This window comes from Clupea harengus, unplaced genomic scaffold, assembly GCF_900700415.2.
Source record: "Clupea harengus unplaced genomic scaffold, Ch_v2.0.2, whole genome shotgun sequence".
NCBI classification, from domain to species: domain Eukaryota; kingdom Metazoa; phylum Chordata; class Actinopteri; order Clupeiformes; family Clupeidae; genus Clupea; species Clupea harengus.
In genome coordinates, this window is record NW_024879796.1 from 32501 (window position 1) to 54860 (window position 22360).

The 22360-nt window shown below is 44.6% G+C and overlaps 2 protein-coding genes across 2 annotated transcripts in view; one reads left to right on the plus strand and one right to left on the minus strand.

Annotated features, from left to right (window-relative positions):
- Positions 1-17684, minus strand: part of nptnb (neuroplastin b) — a 44548-nt gene extending 26864 nt beyond the window's left edge. Inside the window, 2 exon segments of the mRNA XM_012814718.3 lie at positions 2581-2928; positions 16927-17684. Of these exon segments, the coding sequence (XP_012670172.3) occupies positions 2581-2928; positions 16927-17002 (424 nt within the window). The 5' untranslated portion in view covers positions 17003-17684.
- An 840-nt stretch (positions 17685-18524) lies between these two features.
- Positions 18525-21120, plus strand: LOC122130405 (calcium homeostasis modulator protein 6). Its single transcript, XM_042705137.1, has 2 exons — positions 18525-19576; positions 19782-21120. Exons 1-2 carry the CDS (start codon positions 19112-19114, stop codon positions 19932-19934), a joined length of 618 nt encoding a protein of 205 aa, XP_042561071.1. The 5' UTR covers positions 18525-19111; the 3' UTR covers positions 19935-21120.
- The last annotated feature ends 1240 nt before the right edge of the window (positions 21121-22360 follow it).

Sequence of the window (22360 nt, forward strand, 5' to 3'; positions counted from 1 at the left end):
GGAGGAGTTTGATACACAGCGCTATGGCAGATCTAAGCCAATCACAGCGCTATGGCAGATCTAAGCCAATCACAGTGCTGTGGCAGATCTAAGCCAATCACAGCGCCGTGGCAGATCTAAGCCAATCACAGCGCTGTGGCAGATCTAAGCCAATCACAGCGCTGTGGCAGATCTAAGCCAATCACAGCGCCGTGGCAGATCTAAGCCAATCACAGCGCCGTGGCAGATCTAAGCCAATCACAGCGCTATGGCAGATCTAAGCCAATCACAATCCTACATGTAAAAATACAGCTTCAAGCTAAAACAAGACCACATGTCAGAACAATCTCTTTAGACCACAGACTATACATTCCAGTCCGGGTGTCATCAGCATGTATAGCCCGTTATATACATGTGATATTACGCATATACCATGAATGCATTCGCACTGCGTGTATTACATGTATATATAATATGGGAACACTTAGTGTCAGTAATGACAAAATATGTTTCATAATCGAAAGAATTTTTACTTCAGGGGATTAATTTATAATTTTTCCATGAATAACTCATCTCTAGTCTGCATGATCGCTAGGTGGTTTAAAAATCACCATATAGCGTAGATTACCCCTCACTAAACTCTGATAACTAAGGGCAGTCGTGCCCCAGTTCAGAACGTTATTTATATCTTAAGCATTGAGATGTGAGTGAGTCGACAGGACAGGTAGACTCATGTAGCTGTCAGGTTGATATGGTAACAGCAGTTTAGGGAGGCATGCTGAAACTGTTGGAGTGCAACATTTAAGGCGTAATTTACATTTAGTCATTTAGCAGCTTTTATCCAAACATACATATGTGCGACTTACAATGTATACACATTTTACATTTTACACTGATGGCACACTGCACATCAGGAGCAATTAGGGGTTCAGTGTCTTGCTCAAGGACGCTTCGACAGGGAATCGAACTAGCAATCTTCTGATTACTAAACGACTTATCTACCACTGTACCACTGTCGCCCCATATTAGTTGGTGTTTAGTTGGTGTTAAAAAAAGCCCACAACAGGATGGTCATCAGAGTGCTCGACCTCTCCTTGCAGTCTGTATAATGAGCCTACCGGGCCAACGCACCCCATCAGAAACACTGGCCCTGGTGGCAGGGCTGCCGATGGCATCAGTGATCCAGGATGACACCATAACACTGCCGGAGGATTTTCATGTGCACAGAGAACGGTGGAGAGAGGAAGTATGTATGTATGTACTGTATATATATAATGTCATTACTGATACACCACCACAGAGATGAGAAGTAAGAGAAGGCACAAGGTTAAACGTGGGCGAGCCGGTCAAGAGACTCTCCCGCCACGGATACTGCTCTGCGGGCAGACAAAACAAACCTCTGCCCCGCCAGAGACGAGGTGACTGTCTTATCAGGCGAGGCGCTACAGAGGACAGAACTGGGGAGCAATCGTTCTTTTTTTCATTTTGCATTATGCAGTATTTATTTGTTGTTGTTGTTGTTGTTGTTGTCATTGTTGTTTACTTGTTTACATAGAGGTACTGTCTGTAAACTGAATGACCCCTTCCTTGTGTCTTCTACTCACACTTCCCTGCAACCCTTGAACGGTACATAGAGCACGGACACAAATCAACTTAAATAAACAGGGAGGGGGGGGGGGAGACAAAGAAATACTACGACACACATTCAAAGCATCCAGAGAACCAACAGCCTCTAGAGGCCTACAGGGTTGCAGACAGACTTTGCAAGACTTTGGCTTTGAAGCAAATTAAACCCACATGACATGACAAAACGTTCTCTTTAGGAAGATACGCTAAAAAGGAATATGTAAAATAAAATAGAATAACGAAGTCAAAAAAAAGTGTGGTTGTTGCTGTTTGTTGTTGTTTGTAAGACACGTGAGACAGAAAGCCACAGAGGTAGTACAGGGCAGCCAGGGATGAAGCGAGGGGGGGGGGGGGGGGCAGAGAGACTGGGGTGGGGGGGAGAGGAGGACGTGAACTGGGTTTGTGCTCATCCACAACAAGAGGCTCCAGGAGGAGAAGAGAGAGGGTTGTTTTTTTTCTTGGGGGGGTGGAGTTTGCAATGGGGCTTCTGAATGTCTAGTGAATTCAGTGAATCCTCAGTTTCTGGGAATTCTGGGAAGGGGGACACAGTACAGTAGGATCATATCACAGTCAAAACAATACTAAAAAAAATATCACACCAAGAGCAAGAAGGCAATATACAGAAAGACCTCAGAATAATACACATGTAAAGTGCTCAGATGTTCTTCTCACAAATGTCAGGGGAAACTTAGATTCAAAATGGAGCCCAAATGCAATAGAGGTTCTGGATTCATGTTTTGTCTCCTTCAATTTGCACACAGTCACATGAGGGGGACAAACAAGGAGGGCGTTGTACGGACATTTGTGTGTGGTGAAACATGTGGTGTGCAAGTGTATGAAGTGGTAGGTGGTGGTAGGGTGTGTAGTTGTCTGAGGTAGGTGGTAGCAGTTTAGTTAGCCCTAGATTTGCTTTTGTTTTATATCTCATTTTGTCTGTGTGACCATCTAGGCGGTACGGGACATAGACCCACTCACTCTGCAGGACGGTTATGGTGGCTTGGGCGCGGATCCATGTCTGGGCCGGGTTCTGCCGCAGGTCGTTACGGCGCGGGTCGTTGCTGGCCCGACACTCGTAGGTCCCGGAGTCCTCCAGCTTGAGCTGCGTGATGCCCAGGACGCTCACGCCGTTGCTGCCGTACGCCGTGTTGATGGAGACGCGGCGCTTGCGCGCGCCGTCCCACAGCTGCTTGAAGGAGTCGGCGCGGTTGACCTCGGCGTACCACCACTGGATCTCCGGCGTGGGGTTGCCCACCACGTCGCAGTACAGCTCAAACGTGTCCCCTGTCAGCTTCGTCTCAGACATGGGCGACTTCACAAACCCAGCTGAAGAAGACAAGATGGCGGAGAGGGAGGGGAGTGAGAAGGAGGGCGGGAGGGGTAGAAGAAGAGTTAGGAGGGAGGGAGGGAAGGATGGATAGATAGATAGGCCAAGGGATGTGAGAAGAGGGTAAGAGATGGAGAGGATAAAAAAAGGATCAAGTTGAAAGGAAAATGGGAAAAAGAAAGAACAAAATATGATTAAATTGCAAATAAATGAAGAAGAAGCAGGTCAGTAAAATCATGTGATAGAAAAGCTTGATGAAAGAAAACGAAGCCATTTTAGGTAAGGAGTGAGGAGAAGGCGGAGGAGGTGTTAGAGAGAGGAGATGTGCCAATGAGATACAGGTTAATGGCCGCCTGTAAAACCCACGCCCAACGCCATCCATTGCCAGTCTGTTAGCGCGCCTGTCAATCGAGACCTTGACCCCAGGCCGACCCCAGGGCCGCATCTACACAGGCGGCAATCCAAAGGGAAATGCAAGTGACCTCACATGACCTTGAAGCCCACCCCAGAGGCAGGAAGTACCCACTCAGCGGCAGCACCTGGTCTCCATGGTGACCGTGATGCCTTCCAATGCTGTGTGTTTTGTATTGGTGATTGCCTACGTCATTTTGTCACCAAATAGAAATTAAAATAACTAAAGTTGGCAGTGTGATATTGATATTGTGATCATTAGCCTAAGTCAGTTTAGCCTCTGGCACGAAGAATGAATTAAACCCATTTCAAGCAGTGGTGGAATACACAGTAAATATACAGTAACAGTATAGTTTTATATTTCAGACACAGCTTCTTTTCAAGGTCTCCAGTGTTTTCCACAAACAATAATGAAGTGCACATTCTTTGATACAGATTTCCACAGACTGTCCTACTTAGAACCGCAGGAATCAAGGCTCCCCTTTCATCCAGACTTCAGAAAACACTTCAGACAACTCATCATCATAATATACAGTCCATATCCTGTCTAATCCCAGGACAGACAGACAAACAATATACAGGCAGGAATGGCATACTGCTTGTCTTAACATAAATATGCCATGTGTCAGGGTGCTAAATGCTACGTTCTTATGTCAGACACAGGGACAGAGCTTTATGCCTGGATCTCACAATGGTGTCTAGGAATCGCTCTGCAGTTCATGCTGTCCCACGATCCTTTGGGACTGTGACAACATGGCCAGGATGGGATTGGGGCACCATGGCAACCAATCTGTTTATCAATGTACAGGTACCTTCACAGGGCAACTGAGTGCAGCCCTGATACAACTCTAGGCTTCCCCTTTGGCTTATTTCTATGACACTCTTTCTGGTGAACTGCTCAGCATTTAGAGGATGGACCTTTAAGGCTGCATTGGCCACCGCTCCTTTATTGAGGATATGATAAAAATAAGACCTATAAGATAAACCTAAAAAATCTATAAGATCAATACTATGTAATGTGTACTGTAACTTGCACTGAATGAAAACCTCCAACGACTACATCAAGTACATACTTATAAATCTGTTGACATAGAGGCTTTTACTGAACATTTTCTACGTACTTTCATTCAATTAAGAGACTACCAAGAAAACAAAAATCAGTTTCTTTCATCATCCACAATATGGCACTTAGAATGCTACCAACGTATTTAGATATGGTTGCTCTTTTGATTCAAGTGTATTGATCGAAATATCCTACAGTATATTGCACTGCAATATGGAGCAAATTACATGACAATTGTATCATGTTTCAAGTATTGTGATAATATTGTATTATTTGGCCTTCAGTAATTCCCAATCCCCTTGAAGAGAGCTTGGAGTAAAGGCTTGACACTGACCTTGCAAAACAGACAGAGGTTTGAGAGCATTATGAAAAACATGTCTGAATAGGCCGGCTGCCTGTCTCCTTGACTCAAATGGCCCTCTCCCTCTCTCTGACTCACGTTGCCTCTCTCACTTGCTGTGGGTGTGTGTGTGTGCGTGTGTGTGTGTGTGTGTGTCAGTCATGTGTGTGTGTGTGTGTGTGTGTGTTGTGTGTGTGTGTGTGTGTGTGTGTGTATGTGTGTGTGTGTATGTGTGTGTCAGTCGTGTGTGTGTGTGTGTGTGTGTGGTGTGTATGTTGTGTGTGGGGGTGTGTGTGTGTTTCTGGCAGCACACTCCTCGTCCCGGCCACTCTGATACACCACGGGCCTTTCACACACACTCTAGCTGTCTGCCGCTCTGTCTTGTGATTGGGGACGAGTTATTAAACCGTCACACACACCTAACAGTGCCACACCTTACACACACACACACACACCTAACAGTGCCACACCATACACACACACACACACACACACCTAACAGTGCCACACCATACACCAGGTGAAAGGGATAGATCCACTACCTTGCTAAGAGATGTACACCAGGAACAGGTGGAATGCTGGGATTAAATTGTGGTGAGTAACTGTACCAAAGGATGCTTCCTGGCCTGTAGAGACTCAACATTATAGATTCGCTTCATATACTGTTCAATATTGGCAGGTAACTGATATTATAAAAATGCTGAATATCCAATATTGTTCTAATTGCTTTGTGTGTAAGTATGGGTTATGACTTTGCACAAATCAAACCTAATGACCTGTAACAATCCCTCCGATCAATGACAGCAGCTCTACATGATACAACAAAGCCAGAAAACAAATCTGAGACGGCCACTTCAGGGTTGTGTGGTTCGAACGCGCACATTCAAAATCTGAGACGGCCAACTTTAGGGTTGTGTGGTTCGAACGTGTTTCTGCTTCTATATTTTGCAGCAAAAACGAGGCCCCTTGGCTGGAGTCAGAAAGGTCAGGTGTACCATTCCTCCATCTCTCCCTCCTGCCCTCGGCTTCTCTATCCCTCCATCTCTCGCTCCTGCCCTCGGCTTCTCTATCCCTCCATCTCTCTCGCCCTGGGCTTGCTGCATCCTTCGCTCTCTGTAGCAGATCCTGTCACCGCGTCTAAAATCAATGAGCCAAAAAGAGCTCATCTTGGTCTCTCAATGAAGTCAAACCTGATAGCCAATCACCTGCTACTGCGTGCAGACATGCTGATAGGCTACACTCTCAGGAAGTCAGTCTGCTCAGTCTCTCTGTCTCACACACACTCACACACACTCACTCTCACACACACACACACACACACACACACACACTCACACACACACACACCCATGGGTTTCCATCCAACTTCTTAATGCGAATTTGATCATTTGAATAGGAAACTGAAAGTCAAGGACATAGGGTATGATGCCACTAAGGTTGATGGGAACGTTTTTTTTTTTTGTTTTTTGTGTTCCGTTTAAGTTGCCCTGACAACCTCAAATTCTGTTCACAACTCCTCCCTTGATTAGAAGAGTGGCCCTTTTTCATTAGCATAACACAGCGGATGGAAGCACACACAGACTCGCATCTCTTTTAGCCAAATGTTCACAAACGCGCTTAAATATGCAAGTTGGATGGAAACCCAGCTACACACACACACACACACACACACACACACACACACAAACACAAACACTCACACACACACACACACACATTATCACACACATGTATACACATTAGCAATCTCAGACACTTCCCCATCCTTTTCAAGGATGACTCTTTTGACTCTTGCTCTCTCTCTCTCTCTCTCTCTATCCCCTCTGTTCTTCTCCTTGGTCATATCTTCCTTTCCTCCTCTACCTCTCACTTTTATTTCTCTCTCTCTCTCTTCTCTTTCTCTCCCTCTTAGGTGTGGCCATGTGAAGGGGAAAGGAAACAGAATGTTCAGCTCCCCAGCATCCCAGCCAGGCTGAAGCAGCATGCCAGAACTCCGCAGAGAGGAACCGAGAGACTGTAACCCAGGCTGTCAAGCCGAGAACCAACCACGCCGGGGCCTCTGGCCAACGCAACACGCCATACCAAAAATGTCCAGGAGTACAGAGATTCAGAGAACAGCAAACATCGACACAGGGTGTGTCCAGGAGTACTGAGATTCAGAGAAAAGCAAACATCGACACAAGGTGTGCAAATCACCACATAACACACAACCTGCCCCAAAAAACGAGCCAATGTCTAATCCACGCCAGCCCACCGAGTGAACAGATTGAGAAGAATCAGAGTGAGGAAGTGAGTGTAGGAAATTGATAATACTTCAATAAAACTGTTAATGTGTTATGTGATAAACTGTAACGTGCGGAGGCCTAAACTATGGAAGTGCTTCAGATATTGTGGTCAAAAAAGGTGTTTTCCTGTCAAGTCTGATTTCTGAGCACGTTATTTGTGTGTGTGTGGTTGAACTCATGAGTTTGAGACCTGTGTGTACCACCTAGGCCACGATGACAATGTGACTCTACGCAAATTATACGAAATGAGGATGGTTTAAGAGGCGGCTCAACCCTCTGCGCTTTGGAACTTTGATCTGAGAACGTGCTCACCTTCCCCCGGAGTTGTGTGAATAAAAGTGCCTGCTGTTACTCAACACTCAGTTGAGCCTGTCTGGATTATTCCTAGTGTTTGTTTGTTTGTTTGTTTGTTTTGAGCATGTCCAAATAATCAATGATGTGTTTCACTGCTGCATTTCATGTTTGTGTATAACAAAATGCTGAAATAAATGATTGACATCTTGGCGGTGCTCGTCCTATGCTCTGGTGCCATCCCAGAAGGCCAAGAAGAGGCAGAGGCGTGATGTCTTCACAACGAGCCACAGGAGGCACCCCAGAGCCGGGAGGAGAAACACCTGCCTGGAATTAAGCAGCAGCCACTGGCTGGCTGGCTGGCTGGCAGTGAGAACCTGTCTGTCAGGCCTGATGGGAAGATTACACATCATCCATGCTAAGACAGACAGGCTGAAGGGAGGCTTTCCCCTGACAGGTGTGGTGGACATATTCACTAAGTTACTCTTCGTGAAAGGTTTGTTACAAGCACAGCAGTTTTCCAGCAGAGGAAGAAAAACAAAATAGTAACAGGTAACGGAGTAGTCTTCCTTTACTCGTCGCTAACAGCGTCCTGTGCCAGCTAAATCCTTAAATGTGTGCGTGTGGGCGTTCTGGATCAGATTTCATAAGTAACTGTCTTGATACTCATGCCAGTACGTTCATTCCTGCTTGTGTTAGATGGGACCAACCACACCAGCAAAGCCTAGGCCTACTGTTTCCGTAATTCCACCAAATGTCTGTTAGTAATCAGTAGCCCCTCTCTGGCCTATGAGGCCTGCTGCCACAGGAATGCAGTGGTTTGGCCGAGGCCATATTAGCCATCAGCGGATGCCGCTTGATTTGAACACTTTTCCTCCTGCCCTCGAGAAGTTCGGGGAAAAAAATGGAATTTCACGGAGTAAACACACAGGTAAGAGCTTTAATAAAATAAATAATTGAAAACAACACTCCGGGAAGACAGGGAAAAAATAACTGACCCAGTTTTACATACGATCTGCCATGCATGCAGGCAGCGCTGTCCCTGCCCTTCAAATCACATTGCCTGAGCCATACTGCTGCCCGAACCCACCAGCACAAACAACGATGGTTCACCAAGTCCAAAACACACACACACACACACACAAGGTTGCTGCTCCGTCCGAGTAAATATACACACAAACAAACAGAACCAGCTCTTGCGAAAGTACTGTTCGAGGTGGGAGTTCCCTTGAGTGATAGCTGAACTACCATTTTGAATGATTTCTCTTCCTTGCCATTGTGATAATGGCTGGTGACAAAAGGCGTTTGAGAACTTATCATTTTTAGATATTTCGGCTGCAAATGTCTGGACGCTCTCCAGATATAATAACAGAATGTCGAAACGTCAGTAATGAAACACTGGCATGGGTGTTTTCACTTCACTGGGTCTACGGCTTCTCCAGAACCCCAACCCATTAATTTTTAGAATGTTATTCATGAGGCTCTGACAAAAGCATAACAATGGCACAGTAGCAGGGAGAGAGAGAGGGAGAGCGAGAGAGAGAGAGGCACACAGGGAGGGAGAGAGGGAGAGAGAGAGGCACACAGGGAGAAAGAGAGAGAAAGGGAGAGACAGAGAGAAAGATGGAGAGAGAGGCAGAGTGAGCAAGAAAGGGGAAAGAGGTTTAGAAATGGAGACAGGAATAGAGAGTGAAGAAAGACAGAGATAAAAAAAAAAAAAGATGGTGGTGAAAATAGCATTCCCTCGTACTCTGTGTGTTTAGGGGGGGGGGGAGGGGGTTATCTCCTGAATCAGGTTGTACTTTTGAAAAAGAACACACCTCTGAGATTATAGTGAATCAGACCACCTTCCAGGGCAGCTGTAATGTCCTGTATGGTGTGTGTGTGTGTGTGTGTGTGTGTGCGTGTGTGTCTATGGGCTCTGATCTGAGATCAGAACTACCCTGCCCTTAACCTAAACTGTTCTGGAGTCCTGACTGACTGAAGGTCAAGCGTGAGTGGCACTCATGGCACTCTCTCATCTTTGAGAGGGAGATCATTTTCTTTCGCTACACAGGGGGTAAGATGCTAAATTCCTTGTGCCGTTGGTTGGCGGGGGGGGGGCTCACACAATGGCCAGCTCTCTGTACATCACACGTGTATCTCCATCCCCAAACAAACCAGATTCAGAACAGATCAGTGATACAGATGTACTACGGCACGTGCAGGCTGCACAGGGGTGGGGGGGAGAGGGGGAGCCTAGATCTCGTCTTGAGAGAAGGAGTTTCTGAAATGCAGGTTTCAATGCCATCTGAACACCCACGGATGTGGACAGTAACTGGTGTTCTTAGTTGGTGGAACGTTTGGAACAGGAAGTCAGGCGCCGTAGCCCAGAGGCCCTTCTGAGAACTATAGCTATCTTACTTATAGTGTTGATTCTTATATACTATACTGTATCCTATAGCTATCTAATATAGGGTTGATTCTTATATACTATACTATATACTATAGCTATCTACTTATAGGGTTGAGTCTGAGAACTATAGCTATCTTACTTCCCGTCCTGTCTACCCCCTTGTCAGATGTATGTGTATATGTATGGACGGGTGGATTGCCATTTTCTCTAGTTTACTATGCGACAGGCTATGTTGCAGGTACTTGTGTACTTGGGCTGTAACAATAAAAGGACTAAAAAGGACTACTACTACTTATGGGGTTGAGTCTTTCTTTCCAAAATGTTGCTCCCTCTACTCATACTACAACTGGTTATCCACTATCCTGTCCGGCTGTCCTTTTTTATTATAATCATTTTAATATATATATATATACTATATTTGTATTTATTTTTTTGACATGAAGTCATTTATATAAAACAACACGGCTAAGTATCAGTGTGTGTATGTGAGCTTGTGCAGGGGATCAGCCATGTCCCAGGTGAGTCTCCACAGTAGACAGGAGGACACGAGGACTCCCCATGGAGCGCAGGAACACAGCATTCATCATCCAGAAGTTCGCCTGCTCCTCAGCCTGCCGGCAGGGACCAGGCCCCCGGCTCTGCAACAACCAGAGCAGCCAGCCAGGTCCCACTGGACCCTACACTAAAGGTGACGTCTGCTTTGTGTGTGTGTGTGTGTGTGTGTGTGTGTGTGTTTGTGTGTGTGTGTGCGTGAGACAGATATGGTGATTTCCTCTGAAAATATGGATTCTTGCCAGTATTCAGGGGGATTGAAGGCTGTGCAAATGGCAAGTGTGTGTGTGTGTGTGTGTGTGTGTGTGTGTGTGTGTGCGCGCGCACGCGTGTGTGCTTGAGTGTGTGGGCGTGTGTGTGTGTGTGTGTGTGTGTGATACTGAGAGAGAAAAAGAGAGATAGTGTAGGTGATAACTTCTGAACGTATGGATACTTGCCAGTGTTCATGGGCAACTGAAGTCTGCAAAAGAGTGTGTGTTTGTGTGTCTGTGTTTGTGTGTGCGTGTGTGTGTGTATGTGTTTGAGTGTGTGTTAGTGACTGAGTGAGCGAGTGTGTGTGTGTGTGTGTTGGTCTCTGTACGAGAGAGATATACTGTGGGTGATTTCCTCTACACATTTGGATACTTGCCAGTTGTTGGAGGGATTGAAGGCTGTGTGTGTGTGTGTGTGTGTGTGTGTGTGTGTGTGTGTGTGTGTGTGTGTGTGTGCCAGCTTAATGTAGGTGAATTGCTCAGAGAACGAGTGTGTGTGTGTGTGTGTGTGTGTGTGTGTGTGTGTGTGTGTGTGTGTGTGTGTGTGTGTGTGTGTGTGTGTGTGTGTGTGTTTATGTGTGTGTGTTTAACGGGGATGTCCTTGTCATTTGGGGTTATCCTCATAAATGCACATATTTTAAAACTTAAGCAGCACATTTGCATTGCAGTCGCGCAAGGAGCAGTCAAGGCTGGAAGACACGTCTTTCTTTGTAACGAGTTATGATACTTATTGTAATAACACTACAGACATCTAATACCCACTTAGCATGACAACATCCGCAGCCAGAGAGGGCTAGGCAGGGACATTAGGAGAGCTAAGTAAGCCCAGCCTTCCCACTGAACAGGCTGCTAGCATTACAGGTAGCCTCCATACACACACACTCTCTCTCACACACACACACACACACCAATATCACATAAGCCTTGTAAACAGAGAGCACTACTACTGTACCCTACTGACTCTAAGATGTATATACAGATATAAATGAGGATATAGATGTAGATTTAGATATAGACAGTGTATATAAAATACATTCATACTTCTGAATTGTATCATCATACTTCATCAATATGTCAGCGTTGGGGTTAGCCTACGCTACGCCCCCGTGGATGAGCTTGACCCAGTGAAGGAATGCGTCCCAGCAGCTGTAGGGATTGTGTGCTCGGCAGCTAACTGAAGGCCCACGTTTAAGATGTGACTTTGCCCCTGTCGCTCGCTTCAGGGAGGTGACACCCGGCCATTTAATGAGATTAAAATCTCAACGAGACCCTTTCACAGGGTCAGAAGCGCTAAGCCGACCTCACTGACAACTGTTACCCCCTCATTCAGCACTGGGTGGGGCAGGGAGGGTGATGTCCCTCAACCCAATGGCACTGCTAAGGTAAAGCTGCAGTATACTATGGCCCCATGGTAAGCCAATGGCAGTGAGCTCCCATCTCCAGTGATCTGTCCAAGACCGTCCAGTCCAGCCTGTAGCAGGGAGCAGAGGCAGGCTCTGTGGAGGATGCTTCTTCCATGACAACGGCATGCACAGAAATTCAATTCCAAGCCATCTGCTTTAGAAACCATCTCAGTCAATAGCAAATGTATGAGTTATTGATTATATACACTCCCTTGGTGATCATCACACAGGAACCATGTCTGTTTGAAGACAGTGGATGGGCACGCTTCATACCTGGCTCTGTCAGGGAAAACAACGCGCATTGGAAACAAACGCTATGTCGTGCTTAGGAACTAAGCTGCTCGGAACTTCACTTGTGGCTACAGTCTCACACTTTTACTGAAAAACGTACCTCCTTACCGCAGCCCTGAGATTAACTGCACCAGTGACAAGCACAGCTGCAGCTAACATCAATCAACCGAGCTCCTTACTTTGCTCTCTACAGAAGCCACGCAAGATAGGAGGGCTGATTTTCCAGGACTATCTCCTGAATTTCCTGAGACCAAGTTCCCTCTCTGTACATTGACGGTGGCCTTCCTCCTCCTCCTGCGCCAGTCTGTGAATGACTCAGTTCAAGTTGCAGGGTGGCGCATCGATTGGACGTCTGTCACATTTTGATGAAGATGAAGGCGGGGGGGAAGCAGCTGTGCACAGAGACGAGCAGCACGCCGAGAAGATGCTGAGCTATTCTCAGGGAAAAATGCTATGGAGAACTCGAGGAGGCTAGCGTGTGCGCGCGCGCGAGCGAGCGAGAGGAGGACCGAACACGACGCAGCTCCATATGGGCTGTGTCACGTTGGACGATTCCCAGCTGTTTTGTATGCCAGAGAAAGGAGGAAACAGTTGGCTCTTCTTTCTTTTTATCTTTCTTACATTTTCCCACATACACATCTGTCATCATGTCATCATGCCGTAGAAGAGGGGGGGGGGGCATCCGTATGAGCCATTAACAGTTAATGGACTCGCTTTCACAAAAGGACATTAAAGCCACTGTTTTGTGCTCCGTGTGTCAGGGGCTAAAAATAGGAATGCGCGGCAGAGCGGACACTGCTATTTACAGTGCTGCCGCCATCACTGGCTAAAGTGAGCGCCTTGTGGCCGGGGCCCAGCGCACCCTGAATAATCACTTTCCACAGGTCCGCTTTCACTGGGGCGCCGACGCAGTCTCGATGCCGTCTTAAAGACTGCAATTATATCACTACTTTCACCTCCCCCTCAGCCGGAGAGGAGGCCATTCTGTGGGGTGTGAGAGGGCAGTGGGCAGGTGGAAATAATTAAACGTATACGAACACCTTGCCTCTCACAACATTGCGGATATCATGACTGCACCAACCTCCAACCTCTAGCCCCTTAAAGGACAGTAAAACACTGCAGATCATGACCAGATTCACGGCACACGATTGATAGAACGCCACAGATCATTCACACACCAGGTCCACTGTGTCGTCCATGTGGAGCCGTGGCTATTGGCGGGGTGTGGCTTAGGGAAAGGCCTCAGTGGACGGCTTGGAATGGGTACAGTTGGGCTTTACCAAACAATGGAGGGCTTAGCAGCCTCGGCAGTGGGCTCCATGGCTTCACTCCTCAAAGCGTAACGCCAAACTCTCACAAACCTCAGCCAAAGAGCCGCTGCTACTGAAGGTCTTCTCTTAGCAAGCTAGGTGTAGTCAATATGAACTGTGAAGCACCGGTGTTAATAACAGACAATTCCCTTTCTACTGTTTATTACAATTGAATTACCTAGGAAACAAATTATACTACTTGTCTGGTAACTATGTTTTAATCATATACATACATTTTAATATTATGATGCTAACCCCCCATAAATATAAAGTAGTTATTAAATACACAGTACCTATGGACACTATTTATATTCCTCTTAGTGTGTGTGTGTCAGTGTGTCTTTGTGTGTGTGTGTGTGTGTGTCTATGTGTGTGTGTATATGTGTGTGAGAGAGAGAGAGAGAGAGAGAGGAGGCGGGAGAAAATTGAGTAAATACTCACTTACTCATTACTGTATAAATATAAATGCGTAAATGTATTTGTTTGTTGGACTTTTACTTTCCACAGATCGCTTTTCTGTTGTGACGATTTCCTGATGTTGGAACCTAGTACCACTACAGCGTGTCAGACCACAAGCTCATCTGCCACAGTTTAGAAGACCAGAGCAACGGCCGTAATAGGTGATGCTATTGGAAATGTAGCAAACACTGGTATGCTAGCAAGGAAGGAAGCCACCCATGCCTGCTGGTGCCCACTGCTAGCATGTCTCTTAAAGAGACAGGAAATAAATCATGTTTACACCAACAAAACCTCCGTTACACTCTGACCTCTATAAGAGAACAAAACCTCCGTTACAATCTGACCTCTATAAGACAACAAAACCTCTGTTACACTGACTATAAGACAACAAAACCTCCGTTACACACTGACCTCTATAAGATAACAAAACCTCTGTTACACTTTGACCTCTATAAGACAACAAAACCTCCGTTACACTCTGACCTCTAAAAGACAACAAAACCTCCGTTACACTCTCACCTCTAAAAGACAACAAAACCTCCGTTACACTTTGACCTCTATAAGACAACAAAACCTCCGTTACACTCTCACCTCTATAAGACAACAAAACCTCCGTTACACACTGACCTCTATAAGACAACCAAACCACTGTTACACTCTGAGCTCTATAAAACCGACACCCCATCTACTCTCTCTTCATCATTAGACATAAGTACCCACATCTCTCCATAGATTCTTCATATGTAGCTTTGAAGCACCCAGCACATGTGGCAAGCTCTTCTAAAGCAACAGCCTGCAAACATTTCCCACTATTTGAAGTGTGTTTTTTATAGTCTGGTATCTTCTTCTAATTCAATTTAGTGGTATATGGTCATGTGAAGGACCGATAAACGCTGTATTTGACATGACATTGCCAACTATATTGCCAAAGGACACCAGTTAGCATGCTAGCAAGCATGCTAGCAAGCTTTCATCAGTGCCTACGGTGCTGATGTTGGTGTTTGCAAGGGTTAGATTCGAACATGCCCTTAGGTAGTGGTTAGTTTTAGGCCAAAACTCTTTAGCATTGCAACAAAAAAAAGTCTGGTTACTCTTTATTTGGATAGGCGGCTACAGAGACATGTTTGTTGAGATTCAAGGTCAGTCTCTCTAATTGTTCACTGAACCTCACCTTAATCAAACCCTAACCTTAACCATGAATTGTAGTTCACAGCGTTTCAGCAGATCGTTTTGTTTATAATCTGAGCATCTGCAGATAGTCTATAGGGGGCCATCCAAATCAAGCGTGACCCAGTGTCTCTCCATTAGACAGCTGCAGTAGTGGCTGCCCATAGATGTATCAAATCCAGCTCCATTCAACAGCTGTATTAGAATATAGTGGGTTCCTCTAAGAAAGAATGGCCACTAACCCTCTAACCCTCGCTGGTGCATGATGGAGAGATACTGTAAGACAGCGGCTGATTGCCTCGCCACAGTCTTCATCTTCTTTCATCTGCACTCGGAAACGGAGTCAGTGGCGCAATGAGGAGAGAGAAGAAAGCAACCCGTCTCAGGTCATATCTGATTTCTTCTCTTATCTTTCTCCTTCTGCTTGTGGAGCTTCCATGACGAGAGGAAAGAAGACTTGTGTTTCCTTCACTTCAAATGTCTGCTAGGGGACACCATAACCAGGAGCTAGAGTAAGAGACATTTGGATCGGAATAAGGTCTATCCTAGAAGGGTACAGTGGGTGATCAGATGGTACCTGCCAATTACATACAAAGACAGTTGTCAAAAGACAGAATAATGCATTTGTTTTCGCAGGAGTCGACTAGATGTGCACAGCCAATACATACCACAGCTTTTTGCTATGGACAATTAGGTAGCATGTATCGTTTGTCATTATGTAGTTATTGTTGTCAAAGACAAAACTCTTTCTAAACCAACCACTACAGTGACACTTTGGAGGAAGTGATTTAAAGCATGATGTTCATCAGTAAACCTGTGCATTCAGCATCTCGCAGGCATTAATACAGGCATTTTTGCATGGATTTGTTTACAAGTTGCATTTAAGTGTTTGTGTGAGAGAAACAATGTGCTGTACATGTATGCAACACTGTCTTTGTTTATCATGTTGAGAGTGACCCGCCGAATCTCAAGGTGGTTTATTTGGCAACAAAAACTACATAAGGCACATAATAATTGTTTTTGATGTTGATGCTGTTGCAGAGGTTGTTCTTGCTTTTCACATAACAAATACTTCCATGCTGATGAAAATATGGCTTGAGTAAAAAAAACAGGCAGACAGCGTAAAATCAAACGGGCACATGGCTCGCCCCCCTAGAGGTCGAGCGCATGCAAAGGCCGGGTAGGTCATTAGTTATCACGCGCAAAGGAAGTCCCGCCGACAGTGAGCCCGCGCGGATCTCCCCCTTCCACATTCCTTAGGGCGGTCCGCATCCATTATAAGGCATGCCTACGCCAGGACACGACCCCTCGATTGCAAGCAAACATACACCAAACGCACTAGCCACCAACAAACCTGTGTTGATACATACTCAAGTAAGCTACAAAACGAAATTAAGACGTGCCATTGGTAAAAAAAAAAACACTGTTATGATGTAATATATACATGGCCCATAATCAATCTACTGAAAGGCGCTTGTTGAAATATTTAAGTAAGTAAAGTTGAATAATGCAAACCATCGCAGTACATTTAATGCGCTTGTCACCTGCTGACATAAATCATATCTCTAATTAAATCGACATGGCGTAAATATAAATTACAGGACACACACATATATATATATATAAGGCAACAATAATTGTTTCTATGTCCTCCACGAGCCGACCCCTCACAAGCAACATCTTCTCAAACCATCATGATTCCTAAAGACGATTAACAAGCCACAGCGACATCCATGGTCTAGCCTGGTGTCCTGGCCACGGTCGCATCTTTATTCTTACCGTTTTGAGCTGAGGCGTACTGCAGCATTAAGTTTCCAAAAAGGACCACCGCCAGCAACACTGCATTGAAGTGCATTCTTGAGTCTCGGTCTGGGTAACCGATGGTCAAAAGAGATGCTGGATGAAAGCTATTGACAGCGGAAATAGAAGATGACAGTTGCAGGTAGCCTACAAGCGGGCATTAACAAATCGGAATGCGTAGTGGTTGGTCTTGGTCGTCTCTGGTCAATGACGACAGCGTTCTTAAAAAATATAATGATGATTCTTTGGTGTCAAAGGCAGCCTCGGAATGTTTATTGCAAGCCCAGTGGCCAAGAGATGCCGATGATGGGCCACAGGCGGAGTAGTCTCCTTCATCGGATTTCAGAGTAGCGATCCTTCTATGCCAGTGCGTGCATCCACAACATTGGCTCAGGCGGATCAATGCTGCGTGTTCTACTGCGCAGCAGCGAAACACATCCACATACGATCCACACTCGGGGATTGTTTTGTAGCGTACCGCTGCTTGGAAATCTCAGAAACCCATGACAGGACCGAAATTACGCAGTCATAAAGTGATTTATCAAAACTGCTTGGCAGTCTCTATTTTCAACTGGCATTCATTTTTAATGAGTAACGTATTATTATACCAGTTGCCAGGTGCACTGTGTGTGGCCAAGCGCTCTCTGATAGTGATTAAATCCACTCAGATGCGTTTCATGTGAGTCCACAATAACCGCACTTTTGCGCATGATCATTAGCCTACTATTAGCATGCGCTGTAATTTAAGCAAGCACTGCAGTCCTGACACAAAATGACAAATGTCAAGTACGCCGTCGAAGTACAATATCTGTTCTTCACTAAGGTTCAGAAACATTCAGTAATTCGATGTTGAATTTACGGCGTGCAATAGAAGAACAAAGAAAATATTGTGATGTTGGTGGCAATGATGATTATGATAATAATACAAGGATATATGATACAGGTAGTTAGCCCGTCGTGTTTACCATTAAAAGGGGAAAATGCGCATTTATTCTGCATGAACTGCAGTATTATGGATGAACTGGCCCCTGACATCTACGGTCCCAACATGGCCTCCGTTAATCCGACGGATCTTTTCTCTCCTACGAGATTTTGCCGCCATCGTATGGTGTGTTGCTGAAGGTTCGTTGTGTTTCCCATTTCTGCAAGGTACTACATATCCTACAATAAAATCTTGAAAAACCTACCCAGCACAAAACCAAGCAAGCCTCACCTATGAACGCACTTGCTGAGTGCTGCCCTGCCAATAATATATCCTGGATTATGAAAGACAATTATTGGTTGAAATCAATTATTGTGAAGGCCTACACAGATGATGGATACATCGATTTTGGTGTTTGTAAAAATGATTATAGCTGGTTATTTCATAGCCTTGTCTTGATTCACCATTATTTTTGACACATTTTGATCTAATAGTGTATTGTGTTTTTTCCCATTTCCCATGTATTCTGCGTGTTCTTCAGGACATACAGATGGCAGCAAATGCCAATCGTTTTGCTACAATGATGAAACATCTCGAATTCTTATTTGCAGTTTCTATAGAGCGTTACATGGCACCTTAATCGTGGAATAGCAAACCTTATTGTAATGTACACGTTTTGTTTTGAATGTCAACGATGCGTCATTATCTGTGCTTGTTTGTAGAACACGCTTGTTGTAGAATGGCGCTTCAGGTGGTAAAACACACAACTTTGTCTGACTCTATGGTCGCTTTATGATTCATTTCATGACATCTCTTAGAATGAAACGCTTTTAAATGAAAGACTGTCCTCAAATAGCTGAGATAAATGCTGTACACATCCACTAGAGGGGACAAAATAAGAAGACCCACACTCATCACCCAATGACAGAACAAATTGACTTTCCCTCCACTTTCCTGCCCTCCCTCAAACACGTCCATAAAAAAATATATATTTAAATCAAGGCCCCACCTGCCACCTTCTGAGAGCCAATTATTTGGACAAATCTAGTGGCTGATGGCACACCCTCCTTTGTTCAAAACCAATAGGAATGGAAGTGTGGCACTTTGCCTGCGGGGAAAAAACTTTCCCCGGGATCAGAGTTAGTCACGCATCACCTAACTTTTGCCAATGTGTTCACAACGGTGCTCCCTCTTTTGGAATTTTGACCATTACAACTATTATTATTCTGAGGTGTGTTTAGTATGGGAAGTAGACAACAATGGCTTACAAGACTGAAGAATGAACTTAGCAACAGTCCTCTTGTTTCAAATGTGGCCTTCGGCTTCATACTTATGGGACTAGAAAAATTGGTGGAGTTGGAGTTTGAGTGTCCTTGCAATCCCAAATGGAATGGAGTGTTTTCCTCAGCTTTCTTCATCATCCCCGCCGTCATGGCCTTCACGTTGATGCTGATTATTCAAGGATGCAGATGTGACACTTGGTGTCGCAAGACCTTATCCCTCTCCAGCTTCGTCCCGGCGATCGTGTGGTTGATATTGCTCTTCCTCGACGGGCAGTACTTTGCGTGCGCAATGACGGACTGGAAGGGCAGGTTTGTCATCGTTGACAAAGCGGCTCCGCAAAAATGGTGTGAACCCACGAACGAGGACGACGTCACGCCGCAAGAACTGATGCTTCGCTCGCAGCAGTTATTCGTTGTTTCTCAGGTGAGCTCGCGTGGTGAAGTTAACAGCTGGGGGTAAACTGTTGGATGGCTCCGTCGCAGTATATTTCCGCTGTGCGCCCGAGATTTATTTTTCAGTCTGTCTTTACATGTTCACTACCCACTCTATCGGACCAATGATATTGAATAATAAACGTGTGCTGGGCTAATAATAATTCTTCTCTGCTCTGTTTCTTCCGCACTTTCAGGTCATAGGCATAGCTCTTCTCATTTTCATCTGTGTGGGACTTGTAGTGTATGTGATTAGAGAGAGCTGCCAACAGGAGATGGAGACCCAGGATTCCAGCGTAGCGGAGATGACGATGTGCAGTTTGAGTTCACGAAGGACGCGAACGTCATGAATGTGGACATTGAAGCCTCCATTGCACACCTCCCCGCATTAGTCTGTACAGTGGGAGACTACCGTAGGCTACAGAGTACCGTAGGACTTTCTGAAACACCATCCCTGTAAATATGTTCTTTTTTCCTCATGGAATACTTTATATGCATTTTTATGAACCTCATAATCTCGGACAGATTTATCTGCAGGACATCTTAATTTTTTACAAATATCTGATAGTAACTTTTTTTTATAATTCACAGATTTTTTACAGACCAGTATTGACTCTCGGCTGGAGTTACATTGTTCATGTAAAGTCTTTTTTTAAACGAACACGCAAGTATTGAGACATTTCGCTGATGTACTTGACGTCAGTATATGGTATACCAAAGTTATACTGAACAAAAATATAAACGCAATATAAACATGGAACCATCTCAAAGATTTTGCTGAACATACCAGGAAATCCGTTAGTGCTGTAAACTATGGATTCCACAAGACTATGGCTACAGATATGAATTTGTGTAGAAATTCTAGGATCGTTTATTTTAGTTCATAAAACAGGAAACTCGACATGTTGTATTTATATTTTTTGTTCAGTGTATATTGTATAGTAGAGTTCCTGGATATCCATCGGTGTGATTGGTTCGCAACATCCTCTAGTTTTGTGTCTGGTGCCTAGAAAATAAGCAGGTATGTTTTTCTGATCTAAAAGAGAGCGGAAGAAATCTTTGTAAGCTTCGAGTCTGACAAGGTTTCTCATCAAATGTGGACCAAAGGTGGAAAATTACTTTTATCTTGTGTGTATTTGGTCTGATGCTGGCAAGACACATTTGTTTCCTTGATCTGTTGTAACAAGTAACCCTTCATTCACTGGTTTACATGATCTAGTCTCACAGAGAAATAGGTCTTGGTTCCTTCAAAAGGGAAGCACAGTTTTAAATGTTAGTAGTTCTGTTGAAATGGTTACAATAGTTAAACAATCCAGGAAACTGCCATTTGAAGGGACAGTTAGCTCATGAATGAAAACCTATTATTTATTTCCATATAGTCAAGAAGAAGTGTTGACATTCTGGGGTCATTTGCACCAACAGGGCTCACCCTTAAAGGATCAGTACCCAATTATAATCAAATCAAGTTTTTGTTAAATTCAATTAATCAGTCCTCACAGACCTTTACCTATCCCTTCGCTGTGTGCACTAAATATAAAACAGAAAAAAAAAAATTTCATACACAGACCTGCCTCTGTTAATGGGAAACAGACATATTGGCTCATACCAAACCAGGAGCACTGAAGGGACGGGTGTCATTTGAATGGCTGTGGAACCCAAATATCAGCAACCTTTCTACAGAATGGCAGACTCAACTTTAAAAGGGCTTGACTCTAAGACCAATAGACATGAACTGAAATGTGTCACAGGACATTCATTCCTCTGGGTCTTTTAGCCTTGTTGGTGCAACTTGGCTACAGTCCTTTTGTGATCCACAGGAAAAGAACCCTAAAATGAGGCTCAAAATATCACGAGAATGAAAAAATAATGCCACGATTTTCATTGATGAGTGAACTGACCTTTAAGAGCTTAAACATCTCAGCAAGGTAGTGTTGCTTTGTTGACGTTTTGGTTGTTGGTGTGGCAGTCTCATCCTCTGGTCCTCTTTGCATTTGTGCAATACAACTCTCAGTTTGTCGGAATCTTGTTAGCCTGAGATGTTTTCAGTTTTTAAGCCTGTTAATGTGTTGCATTGAGATATAAAACATACAACAAATGACATGCCCCACTGCTATTTGTTCTGTAAAGAATCAAGTTTTAATATTGGCATTGAAGGTGTTGCCTCATGGTGCCTAATGTGATGCATCCCATATGTGCTTTGACTCAGTCGCAGTGCTGTTTAATATGTGCTTTGACTCAGTCACAGTGCTGTTTAATATGTGCTTTGACTCAGTCGCAGTGCTGTTTAATATGTGCTTTGACTCAGTCGCAGTGTTGTTTAATATGTGCTTTGACTCAGTCGCAGTGCTGTTTAATATGTGCTTTGACTCAGTCGCAGTGTTGTTTAATATGTGCTGTTTAATATGTGCTTTGACTCAGTCGCAGTGCTGTTTAATATGTGCTTTGACTGAGTCGCAGTGCTGTTTAATATGTGCTTTGACTCAGTCGCAGTGCTGTTTAATATGTGCTTTGACAGTGTCAAATTTGTAAACTGTACCCATCAGATTATGGTGGCATCACCCAGGGTTTTTTCCCAAGCTCATTAATGTGCAGTGCTCCAAAATTACACTGAGAGTGAAATAACGGAGATAGCAAAGAACTGATGCCGTCTCAGGATACTAAGGATATGTGAGACATTAATTCAAAGTAGGGCTGAACGATTAATTGCATTTGCGATTTAATCGCGATATGATAGAACACGATTTTCTAACCGCATCGTTCGCGATTAAAAATGTGG